Source organism: Ursus americanus, chromosome 3, assembly GCF_024610735.1.
Source record: "Ursus americanus isolate L20-20 chromosome 3, mUrsAme1.1.p, whole genome shotgun sequence".
In the NCBI taxonomy this organism is placed as follows: domain Eukaryota; kingdom Metazoa; phylum Chordata; class Mammalia; order Carnivora; family Ursidae; genus Ursus; species Ursus americanus.
The window spans coordinates 77,515,945-77,529,341 of NC_142129.1; the positions used below are offsets into that span (position 1 = coordinate 77,515,945).

At 34.6% G+C, this 13,397-nt stretch overlaps 1 protein-coding gene across 6 annotated transcripts in view; it reads left to right on the forward strand.

The window, feature by feature from the left end:
* PCLO (piccolo presynaptic cytomatrix protein) overlaps positions 1-13,397 on the forward strand; it is a 373,917-nt gene that overhangs the window by 290,120 nt on the left and 70,400 nt on the right. For all 6 annotated transcript variants that reach the window (XM_087861125.1, XM_087861131.1, XM_045793368.2 and 3 more), the window contains 2 exons: positions 6,068-6,118; positions 9,280-9,404. In XM_087861125.1, the coding sequence (XP_087717251.1) occupies positions 6,068-6,118; positions 9,280-9,404 (176 nt within the window). Of the gene's footprint in view, positions 1-6,067; positions 6,119-9,279; positions 9,405-13,397 lie in introns of those variants that run through there.

Consider the following 13,397-nt stretch of genomic DNA (forward strand, 5'->3'; position numbering starts at 1 on the left):
AGGACAATAAGAAATAAGGAAAACTGTAATATAGAACTGCCACTTTGAATTTGATCCCTAATTCCATACTTACTGGGGAGCCTAGGTGGCTCAGTCGGTTAAGTGTCCAGCCCTTGATTTCAGCCCAGGTCATGAACTCAGGGTCATGAGATCGAGTTGGGCTCTCCGCTCCACGGGAGTCTGCCTGAGATTCTCTCTCTGCCCCTCACCCCCATGCGTGCATGTGTGCACGCTCTCTCTCAAATAGATAAATCTTAAAAAAAAGAAAACAAAACAAATAAGGAAAACCAGTAATATAGAATTGCCATTTTGAATTTGATCCCTAATTCCAAGCTAATAAATTTCCCTTTGTTGCAAGTCTTCATTTAAAATAAATGTTTCTAACTATTATTTCCAAGTTACTGGGCTTTTGAAAGAAAACAAAGAATTAATTTTTAACCTTATAAAAGCAGATGAAATGTAGACAGGTTGTAGTTTTTCCCCATAGATTTGATTCTTATGGTCAGTAAATATATTGGAAAAAATATTCTTTTGTTTAAACATGAATAAAGATTTCTTTTTATGGTAAGATATATGGGAGGGACAGGCTATGCCTGGGTCAACTGACTGGGCTTCAGAAAACAAAGTTGTTTTACAAAGTATAAAAACACAGCAGGTGTCTCCAGGTGTCCCCCCCAAATCCAGTTTATTCAGAAAAAGACAACAAAGGTAGGATGATCTTAATCATTGCATCATTTAATAACTTGTCCCAAACTAAATAGGGCTTCTCAAAGCCTAATTTCAAGAATAGTTAGATTCAATTTCAAAACAAAATTTAGCACAACTGTATTTTACCACATGCAATTGTGTGTTAGTTTTTGAGAATTACCGCATGGAGATTCCCCGTCTCCTGAGTTACAGACTGATATTTCTCATTCCTTTCTCAATGACTCCAGGTAGAAGGCCTCAAGACATGACAAACTCTACTAGCCAAGTTTCAAAACCAAGCACATTATAATTCTACAAGTTTCTCATCCAGTGTTTTTTATTTCAGCAACTGACATCATCATCCTTCCAGGAAATTAAGTACAAATTTAAGACCACCATTGCTCCTTTTTTTCCTTCATTCACAGTATCTGTTCAGTCACTGAATCTTGATCCTGAGAATTCTAATTTTCTAATAAAGCTGTAGGGATTTTCTGTCTTCTCTGAACTCAGCAGTTTTCTTTAGTAAAGCATTATTTTTTTCCCCAACATTATTACACTCACTACTGGTAACTCCACTCACCAGTCTCTCTTCGTTCCTCTTAAATTACCCTCCAACTGTCTGATTTGTGCAGAGGGATCTGATTGGGTCACTATCCTGTTTAAAAAAGTATCCCTGCTCCCTGGAAAGTTGGCTGCCTCGCCTCTGCCTACTACCCTATCCTGCTCAGTCATAAAGGGCTTGGTCAGTGGTTTTCCTTGGGAGATTATTACAGTAAGCCTAACGTCCAATCTTTACAATAGCCTTGCTAATAAGTACTCTATATATTAGGGTTTCCAACACATTCCTACTTTCCACGGACCTTTTTGGATGGCACCGCATTGTCAGGGGTCACACTTTGTACAAGATAAAAGATGGATAAAATCCCTTCCCTGCAGATGGGGTAGACCAGTAATTCTTAAAGTATGATCCCAGTAACAGCATTGGCAACATCTAGAAACATGTTAAAAATGCAAATTCTTGGTTCCACCCTATGCCTTCTGAATTAGAAACTATGGAGATAGGACCAAGCAACCAGGGTTTTAATAAATTCTCCAAGTGCTGATCTAATTACAATGAACAATGATATGTAAACTAATTCAATGAAGGTATATAATGTTGTATGTCATTAAGAAATACAGTGAAGGCATGAAGAGTGAGGTTAAGAAAGCTGGTGTTTAATGAACTGATTCGGTAAAGAGGATAAAGGGACCAACATTCCAAGTAGAGAGTGCAACATGAAAAAAAAATCTCAAAAACAGAAATTGCCTGCCTAGAACATAGGTGTACAAAAAAATACAGGGGTAAGAAACAAAGGAGAAGCCTAGATGGTTGTAAATTAGAGGATATTATGTGCTGTGCCTGGCTTTTACACTGCAATCTGCAGGAAATGAAGAGCCAGTGATAAGCTGTAAGCAAAAATGAAATAAGAATAACAGGAAGCCTTTGTCCACAAAATCTTTCCATAGTCCAATCCTGCCTTAAAATCAGAAGGTATCCTTTTTCATTTTCTCCTCCCTCTAAATTGCCCCATGCTTTATATATCTCTTAAGACAATTTGCATATTTTTTAAAGATTTTATTTATTTATTTGAGGGAGAGAAAGATAGCACAGGGAGAGGGGAGAGGGAGAAACAGGCTCCCCACTGAGCAGGAAGCCTGATGCGGAACTCAATCCCAGGACCCCAGGATCATGACCTGAGCCAAAGGCAGACACTTAACCGACTGAGCCACCTAGGCACCCCAACAATTTGTACCTCGATTGTAGCTACTAGTTTCCTTTTTTTATCCTTCCAATTAGGCTGCAAGCTCCTTAAGAACCAAAACCCGTTTCTTACTTTCTCTATGCTTTTTAAGCACAGTAGAGGAGCTTACACACTTGTGAGTCTCTATAATATTATGGAGGTGCAAAATTTGATTTTTTGTAATACATAAACTGTTTTGGCGATGATTAGAAGATGAAAACAAGTATAGTAGGACAAACATCAAGGAAATGATATTGACATGTTTTATGATATGCAGTAATTCTTTGCCATGCCAAGAATGCAGCCTATGTGGTTTTACTGTATTTTTGCTGGAATAAAAATTTATAGAATAGTATTATCCATAGTGATAGTCACATGTGACAATCAAGCCCTTGAAATGTGGCTAGTCTGAATTGAGATACACTATAAAAGTGAATTAATGCCAAATTATCAAGACTTAGTATGAAAAAAGAACATAAATTATCTCAACAATTTTGATATTGATTTTCATGATGTAATTAGACTAAATTGGGTTATATAAAACATATTATTAAAAATTAATTTCACCGGCTGATTCTTAAATTTTTAATGTAACTACTAGAATATTTAAAATTACCGATGTTCTCATATTCTACTCTTCAGTGATAATATAGAGATTACTTAACTCTTACCAGTAGTAATAACAATAATCTAATCACTTTTGGGATGTAGTGTATATAATATTACACGTACATTTTTAATTGAAATATATAGTCACTAGGTGCTAACACTCTTGAAGAAAGAGACTGTTACTCATTTATCTTTTGGGGCATTTATTTCCAACACTTAGCTCGTATAGTTTCCTCAAACATTTTTTTTTTGAATGAATGAATGAATGAATGAATGAATGAATGAATGAATGAATAAATAAATAAATTTAATGATATTTCTTGACTATCAACATGTAGTATTCATAAAAGGCAATGCATTTTTTCATTTGTTCTCCAAATCCTGCAATGTTAAAGAATTTATATTGAGAAATTATGGAAATATTGAGTGATGGTCTGAAACTTACATAGCCCTGAGTCAGGTAATATGTCCACATATGTCATATGTTCTTCGGATAATTTATAGAATTATGGTTTTAACTTCTTTGTATTTTCATTAGGTATGAGACTGGGTACTAAAATACGAAACATTTAGGTGATGGAATGTATTAAAACTAAAATATTTTAAATATAGTTAGCATAATTATACATTTGGATACTTAGAACACCATCTAGTAAACATTCTAAATGATTATTCATAAGTAATTATTAATCTGTTAATACTCAAAATGATTCCTTCTGAGTAGACGTAGGTAAAATATGAATCAAAATTATTTAAATGCAGGTTTAAATTATATAAGCTATGTATATGACTATTTTAAGTGATTATTTTGCTTAAACTAATTCAATACGAATTTTTATCTTGAAGATTTTTATGTTACCACTTCAAGCTGTTTTGTCTATGAAATTCTAACCAAACTTCTTCATTTTATCTTTAAAGTTTGAATGATTTCTTTCAAGCCATGGTATGAATAAATGATTCAATTAAAGTACTTATTAGTTTTAAATGTCTTATGAAGTAAGTCATTGGTTTCCCAAACTTTGCTGGTCAGAGCACCCTGAACCCCTCAGTAATTTTTTTTTCATGGCTCTCTTATGGCCAAAGATATACCTAAGACAGTTTTATTTATTAAATAATTAGTATTTATATCCTAATATCTGAGGAACTATGGGGGAAAATAATACATATAAAATGAGCTATAAGTTGGCTAATTAAATTGAAATAAAAAATAATGTATTTGTTTCATTGTTAATAATTAGATTAAATTTCATTGTGATATGTGCAGCTGATGGACATTGCACAACTACTCTAACCATGAACTCTTTTACACTCAGCTCACTGATTTTCTTGAAGTACAGTTTTTATCACCACAATAATGAAAAAACAACCTCACAAAGATAGGACATCATTGAAAGGAAAGTAGTTGGCTCTAATCTTGAAAGATAACTACCCAGAGCTCATCGTTTGCTCAGTGTCCAACAGATATTGATCTTTTTCCTTCCTTAATTTAAAATATCCCTCTCCACACTTTTGAGTTTACTGCCACACCCCAGAACAATTAAAAAATGGTCCGTAAGTTTATTCTCTGCACTAAATCTAGTTATGATTGACATGCTTATATGTCAGATGAACTGCAACTGTCAAAAAGAGATCAAAACAAGTTACCAAAAATCATTTAGCTTTGTGTTTTGTGAGGATTTTTTGGTCTTATTTTTTACTTTTTATGTGCATTATTCTCGTTTTCCTCATTGGAATGCAAAGATAACTGGTTTTAGGAAATCCCCTATCTTTAATCAAGATACACATAGTTTCAGAAACTTCTATAGTCCTTCCTTTTCTCAATTCAGTTTGCTTTTATTTAAATTTAAACAGTAAAATAATTATTTAGTAAATATACTTATTAACTAGCAGCTTACCCTTTGCAGCCAGAGCATGGTTTCAGTATTAACAAATGGGCATTCTTTAAAATGACCCGAATAAATAAAGGATATATGGCTTGGAAAATTTAATCTCCACTCTATAATTTTACCAAAGATTATATTATTTTTATTCCATAGTTATTTCATAAAATAAGACCTGGAATGAGCTGTCTTCTTTGGATTGCCTTCATTTCTAGAATAAAAATATAAAGGAAAAGGCAACAACAAGTATATCCACCTAAATATTAGGGATCTTTCCTTTTCTGGTTAATTATTAAAACAAGGCCAATATTATGCACATGTAGACAGACAGGGCCTTATTTTGGGGGATAGCAGGGTGGCCTCCATTTTAGTAAATATTTCCCAATATGGATGCCCCATTACTTGAAACTGTATTATAGATCTGGAGTCAGGAACATCATCTCCATATGCACAAATACTGCATTGAAATGTAACAAGTCGGCTGTCAGCAATCATTTTTTTCAGCATTATCAACCAGTTTACCAGGTCACATTCCTATCTTTTCTTAAGGCTTTACTGACATAAGGAACTTATTAAGGAAGTGAGAACTTACATAGAATAGGCTAGAACTTTAATTAAGGAATGTGAACTATTAAGACGTGATTGCCTGGGTACTTCACTCTAGAACGGAGCACGGAGGGGTTGAGCAGCCGTGGAAGGAGCACAAGGATGGACTTCTCTAACCTCTGTGCTCCTAGGCAGTCTTTGTCTAAAAATAGTATCTTTTTTCATTTCTCTATAGATCCTTGAAACCTGTAAATAGTTAAATTGAGTACTTTAAACCAAAGTAATCATTTCATTAAGTAACTGAAATCTGCAGTCCTACAGGTATAAAATTATAGCTTCAAAACAGGCTGAGGAAAATGAAAAAATAGATTTATGTATCTGTAAAATTAAATACATATTGAGAAGGAGAGGTAGACCCCATAATCTGAAGCAGCCAAATGGATGAAATGTATTTTCCAGGCAGTGTGCTCTGACCAAATAGAAATTAATTCCAGAAGGAAGTTTAAATGATAAATTTTATGAAGGGCTTATCCATTAACACAATATACGTTTTTAATATTGCAGCCTACCGATGCCACAAAGATGCTTTCTCATCCGATTACGGGGGAAATTCAGGTATGAAAGTTTTTAAAACATCATCATTGTACTATCTTCGTTGGCTGTTTTTTCCCCCCACCATGGTCTGTTGAAATTGTAAACAGTCTTAGGACCTTTCCTGTTTTAGATGTGTTATATATTACATTGACAGATGTGTGAAGGAAAAATACAATTTTGTAGAATAGCGTTTTAGTACAAATATATAGTTTATAAAATCTAATGATATGTATGGAATTCTATAATTTGATATGTGTCTGGTGCCTTAGCAGTATCAGTACATTTTATGTCTCAGTTTATACTTGTCGAATGTGTTTCAAACATGACAAATTCTTCTGGAAATGTAAAGGTTCTTCTTTAAGAGTTTCATGAGTCCAATGTTATCCTCTTTTCTTCCTCCTACCAACAATTGTTGTATCATTGCTGAACATTTCTTCTGGAGTAGTGTTTTTCACACCAGGGGTCACAACCAGTTTGTAATTCACAAAATCAACTTAGGGGATATTGATCAGGAAAATGGAAGAAAAATAGTACAAATCACTCTCTTTTTTACTTCTATAAATGTGTGTTTCTATGTGTGTATTATATCATAACTATTTCTTACCATGGGTCATAGTCAGAAATGTTTAAAAAACTGTGCTTTAGATAATACCAAAAAATAATTCAGGATAGATAAGAAAAGTCCCATAGAAATAAGTAACACAACATAAAATAATAAATATTTGGAGATAGCAGTTTTCAGATAAGGGGAAGAGAACAGTAAGTCTTAGAGCTGTGTCTCCAACATAGGCTAGAGGAAGTTTTCATGAACAACTTCACAAAAACAGCAGACTTGAAATAATTTGAGGATAAGCACTGAGAAAGGGGGACTATGTTCCTGGAAGAAGAAATGCTTTAAGGAAAGTTTCCGCTGCCAGAGAGCAATACATGGCAGGGATCAGCCTTGCTGCCGTGAAATGTTCCTGTACAGATAAGTTGAAACTAAATGAAAAAGAACCTTGAACACAAGCTAAGGGGTGTTGGCCACTACACTAGGGGATCGGTAAAGATTTTGGAGTAAGGGAGAGACTAACGGAAGGGAATATGTAGTCAGATTTCATACGGCAGTGGCGTCCAGGAAACATAGAGGGGGGGCACAAACGCAAAGGAAGCAATGAAGTGATGATCTGGGCGCACGCCGATGAAAGCAGAAGTGGAGTGTGAGTCTGGAATCGGAAGAGGTGCCAACTGCAGGCACCTCACTGAGGAGGCTCCAGCGGCCCCGGAGCCTAGAACCTTCCATGCTGCACACCGTGCACCCTCACTGCTCCTTCCCCCTTTCAAGACAGCCAGACCAGATTCTTGTTGTTTTCACGAGCAGCCAAGAAAATGATAGATTTGCTGATTTGCAGATTCCTAGATTTTTGTTTTTCTCTCTCTCTCATTTTTTTTCTCAATGTCTTGCCCACAGACCAGTGTTTGCTATGTTTCTTTTTGGCTTGGTGTTGTTTTTTTCTTCTTTCATTTTCCTTTGAGCAGTAATATTTACTTCTATAGCAGAAATTTACTCTGATAATATTCTTTCTTAATTCTTAGACTGTTTTCTTTTTTTAATATTTTCTCATGACAGCGATTTCTAGCTTATTTATTTATTTATTTTCTTGTAGCAAAACCTTTTTGCAAATGCAACTCTATGTGGAAACCCAAATTAATGAATCCACCAGCACTGGGGGAGCTCAGGGTGGAAGGTTACTGGGGACGTTTCATTCTGTCCCAGAAGTAACATCTGAGCAACCCTGAGTGTTTTCTAAAGCACTGCAGGATCAACACTGAAAAGCACTTTCTTAGAAGGGTAGCCTGCATGTTTTCATTTAAATAAGAAATGGTTTTGGTGCCTCACTGGATAAAATTGGACATTAAGGCTGGCAAAGAAAAGACTAGATGGGGAATAATTTCTCCTTAACAATTTGGAAGCTGTTCTAAATCTCAGTGAAATTAATTGCAGAATAATTCCATTTTGGGGTGTCCCGTTAGAGTACACAAGCACTGCAGTTCGAAACTTCCCATTTTTTGTCTTCCTTCGTGGCACTTTGTTTTATACGTCACATTGCTTTCCTGATGATCAGACAAACAGCTTTTCTGTGTCGAGAAAAGCAACGGAAGATTCCTTTTCTGCCAGAAAAATATAACCAGATGAAAATTATGCTAAAAGTAGGAATTATTTTAATTATCGGATTTTAAATAAAGTTTGGCTTCTCTACATTATCCCATTCTCAACATGAACACAACATACCTGTTTCATATGATTATAAAAAAATAGGTTAGTATTTTTATTTATGGATTTTTTTCTTCTGAAATATAGATCCGTTCCTTTCTGTTATTTGATAAACAAAAGCAGCATCAGGCAAAATTAAGGCTTATTCAAAATGATGCCATAAGAATATTTAAATTTTGAAGGAGAAAAATTAGTTAACTCCATTATCTTGAATTATGCAGGCTTCACAAATATTTATTTGAATTGTTAATCTTTTCCTATTCAGTGGCAGTTGTGCAACAGCCATTAAACATCTAGGAGGCAGGGCCTCTGCTTCCCTCTTCAGCGTCTAAAATTAAAGAACAGGATCTTATTATCTTAAACTCTGAGTCTATTAGAAAAGCAGGCACAGAAAAAAACTATTGATAATATAATATAATATAGAAAGAGATAAAATCCACATTAGTCTTACATTTCAGACTAACAGCTCTATCTTTAAATAATGATTCTACCCACTGCTAATTATTTGGTAAAATGCAAAAGACATCTTCTAATAAATTCATCAACTGATTTATTTTCAAAATCCTACTAATTGTATTCATGAACACTAACAACATTTACTATTTTTCTAAGAGTATAAATTTTGTTTAAAAATGTAACTCGCAATTCACTGCATGATTTTTCTTCTAAATGAATTTTAGACAGGCCAGAACTTTAACCATGGAAAGAATGAACAGCACATTTACTAGTAATTAGCATGTGCCTGGGAGCTCTCAATTAAATTAGACATACACTAGTCTGTTCAGTTTCAAGTAAAATGGAAATGAAGGTTGAGGCTCCTTATGACACTAAAGAAAAAGTACTGGTGGGTTATTGAATAATAATATATTACAAATTTCTTAAAACAACAACAAAAAATATTCATGGAATATTTTGATGTTCTTTTAAGCTTCAAATCAACTATGATCTTGGAAATCTCATAATCCATATTCTCCAAGCAAGAAACCTTGTCCCTCGAGACAACAATGGTTACTCGGACCCCTTTGTTAAAGTGTACCTTCTTCCTGGGAGAGGGTGAGTAAAAAAACAGTGTCTTCTAAGTATCACATTGCATGGATTTAAAAAAATAGCGTTAGGGTTTCTAGTCTCCAATTTTAGAGAGTTTAATATCTGATCCTCAGTTTTATTCACATGTCATATTTATTTATTTCCAACTATTAGATACGGTTGAAATAAAAATTTGTAATGAAGCTCTGAAGCATCCCAGGAGAGCCTTGATCGTACTAAATCCTGTCTTGATGACAACATGTCAGTCTTTTGAATCTAGAAACCACTATAACCAATCAGATGGACTGTGAAATCATTTAAGAAATTATTTGTGGCAGTTTTAGAGAATTAGCTTTACCTTCCCGCGTTCATTTGCAAAACCAATGTTCAAGGGCTTGTAAATTACTGTTTTGTCTTATAGGACATCATTATCTAGCTTGTTACACGTTCATTAAGTGACTTATTGATGTCTCCTTATTTATATATGTATTTTCAAATCAATGTTTTAAAAATTATAAAATAAGAAAAAGAAGAGTAATATTTGAAGTGTTGAATATAAAAAAATATTTCTTAAGTATGGTAAATATTTGGTAAATAAACGAAAAATATCTCTGAATCTCGTGTGATATACAAACTGTTCATATAAAGCAAGTCCTCTTTGGAGATGTTTAATTTTCACATGATAAATGCAAATTGCTACGTTCTGGCATATAAATCAGTACTCAAGGATGGTTTCGAACAGTGATTTGGACCCAACAGATCTTTATACCTTATCTGAACAACCCAAATTAGCATGATGGAACCATAAATAATCAATAATTGGAGATATAACAAAAAGAATTTGGGGCTGGTAATTTGAAGGCTCTGGTTTTATTTTTATTCATTTTTCATTTAACTTGAGGAGTGACATTTGAATATTACTTTTTACTTGGAAATTTTGAATTGTTCCATGTGAGTATAAAGAATAGTATAATGACCCACCACATACTCATTACTCGGCTTCAACTTTGTTATTTCCTAGCCAATCATGTCTCATATTTACCTTCATATACTCCCTCTATACAGATTATCTTAAAATAGATCAAAAATGAACAATGTACTATATGTTGGCTAATTGAAATCAAATTAAAAAATAGATCTCAACTCATAACTTTTTTCTGCAAATATTTTACTGTATAGTCCTAAAAGATAACTCCTTTAAAGCAATCATAATACCGCCTACAACCATTGTAATTTTTTTTTTAAGATTTTATTTATTTATTCGACAGAGATAGAGACAGCCAGCGAGAGAGGGAACACAAGCAGGGGGAGTGGGAGAGGAAGAAGCAGGCTCATAGTGGAGGAGCCTGATGTGGGGCTCGATCCCATAACACGGGGATCATGCCCTGAGCCGAAGGCAGACGCTTAACGACTGAGCCACCCAGGCGCCCCTACAACCATTGTGATTTTAAAATGTTTAAATAATTCCTTAATTTCCCCAAATGCCTTGTAATAATTTCCTATTGGTGTGAAGACCTAACTGATATTTATAGAACAGTCTTCCCATCAGTAGTAGAATATAGTATTCCTTTCAAGTGCACCCGAGACAGTCAACAGGAGAAACTGTATCGTGGGCCATAAAACAAACCTCAGAAAATTTAAAAGCACTGAAATCACTTCTGTGAGTATAGTTGGTTTGTTTGAACAGGATCCAAATTATTACACGTTACCTTTGAATCTGCTGTTTGTTGACTAATTACATCACCACCGGCAGATCACCATTTCTTTTGAGATTAATTTTTCTTGTTAATATTGACAGAGCCAAGGAAGCAGAGCCAATAGTTTTGTCTGTCAGGAAATCAAATAATACTCATAAAATAATTTGAAAATTTCCAGGTGTTATATCAAATTAACTATACAGCCTTTAATTTTATCCTAATAATTTTACTTAGAAATTCAGAATGGCTGGTTTTGTGATTCTAGTTTTAATTCATTGAATTTAATTTATAGGGCTCATCAGTATAGCACAGAAAAGGGGAGTTTTCATTTTACGTTCATTTAAATCTTTAGTCATTGCAACTGCAATTTGGCTACCTTTTTTTAATATGAGTATAACAACAAACTGATAACTTCATTCTGCCTTTGATTGGGTCATTAGCTCTTCAGTGTTATTTAATGACAATATTATGGGACAAGAAGAAATCACTGCCAAGGGTATATCCCTAATTAGCATTTGCTAATGAATAAATGAAAATAAAGCAGCATCTTTTCCTTTCTGTCTTCTCTAATAATATCCTGGAGAATATCACCTTTTATACTATATGAGAGTCCTATCTTTTATTTATTACAGGATGTGTTTCAATTAGGCTATTACATATTTGAATAACCTGAAAGGACAGGCAGATAACAGGAATATGTCAGTCATTCTGCGGAGAGTAACAGGGAATGAAGGAACTATAGTGAAATAAAGAGTGAGTTTCCCACGTATTTTGTCAGATAATACATGCCTGCTAGATGGGATTTGCCCCAAAGGGAGCTAATCAACTACCCCTATTCATGAACCTTTCCCTAAATTACTCCTAAGGATGAAAGTGGCCAAGGCAGTTGGCTGTTATTTGGCTTAGAGCTGTTATTTTCACTGTAGTTCTAAGACTCTTTTTCTGCCTCATGTTTATTTATATGTTACGGTGTAACTCCTCCAGTTATTATTCTCGTATTTTCTTCCTTATTTCTGTTCCTAACTTTTTTCTTCCTGTCTTTCCAACTTGCCTGTTGTATCCTTCACTCTCGCTCTCGGAATCAATGCAGTCAAGTCATGGTTGTCCAGAATGCAAGGTAGAGTTGGTTCTCTTTCAGTGTCAAGCTATGCTGTAATGTCTAGTTTTATTTTTTGCCTATTTGTGTACATTCACCTGCAGTTTGACTTGGGTTGTAATTTGCATCTTTTTACATGTTGGTACCTATTGAATTAGGCTACCAGCAAATTGCTCTGATTACAACATTACTGAACAGGTTTAGCAGATGTGTGCCATAGAACATTGAAAAGTAGAAAGTAGTTCTCTAGTCTTTTTCCCTTACTTAGACCTGATATTGAAACTTTTCCATGCTGCTCTGCTTTCTGCACCACGAAGGCACTGCCATGCAATAGGATACCATAATCTGCCTGCTCTAGCACATTGGAAACAACATAAGAGCATCCTCCTTTCTTTGCCAATAGTAGGAAACTGTTTTTTTTATAGAGCTCATAACGTGGTACGTCATCACATGGTCAGCTAAGGGTATCTTTTAGATAACATATCTAAGAGCATTCTTTTCTCATTACATTATATATTAAACATGTTATTTGGTTGAGGAGGTGAATCTTGTACCGTCTGTAGCAATGGGGTGATGAGAATTTTAATCCCACCCAGAATATTAATGGTACAGGATTTGGTTTTGTTTGCAACATTAACATTTGACGTCTTTACTAATCCTGAAGAGCTGTTGCTCAAAAGAGGTTGTTTCTGATTTTGAAAGGCATATATATTTAAATATTTTAAAGAATAGGATTAGTCACCACACCCTTTCTAGTGGCCAGAAACTGTTTCCTTGCACACATAATCATGGTAAATTCAATACTGTGACAGGTCGCTTGGTTTGACTAGTTCACTCATCTCAGGACAGCCTCCAAATCTCTCATCCAGATCCGTCTCACACCGATATGCAAAATTAGTTCGGTTTAGATAGTGTCATTCTAGAACAGAATTATCAGTCACTTTATTCAGAACCTCCCTCTCCTTTATCTAGAGAAACTGGGGGGAAATTGTCAGAATGACAATACTTGTCAGTATTTAATTTAGGAGAGAGCATGTTTTGTAAATGGAAACAATGGTTGAAACAGTCTGGGATGTGCTAGTTACAATTTCGAAGATCTAGAAGTCACTTTCTCATCCTATGTTTCATCTAGAAGTCAGTTCCATCATCTCTTTGAGAACTGTCATTGCAAGAAAGAATAATAATGACAAGGTACTAACATTGTAATTTTGGCTGAGGAGGCCAGTG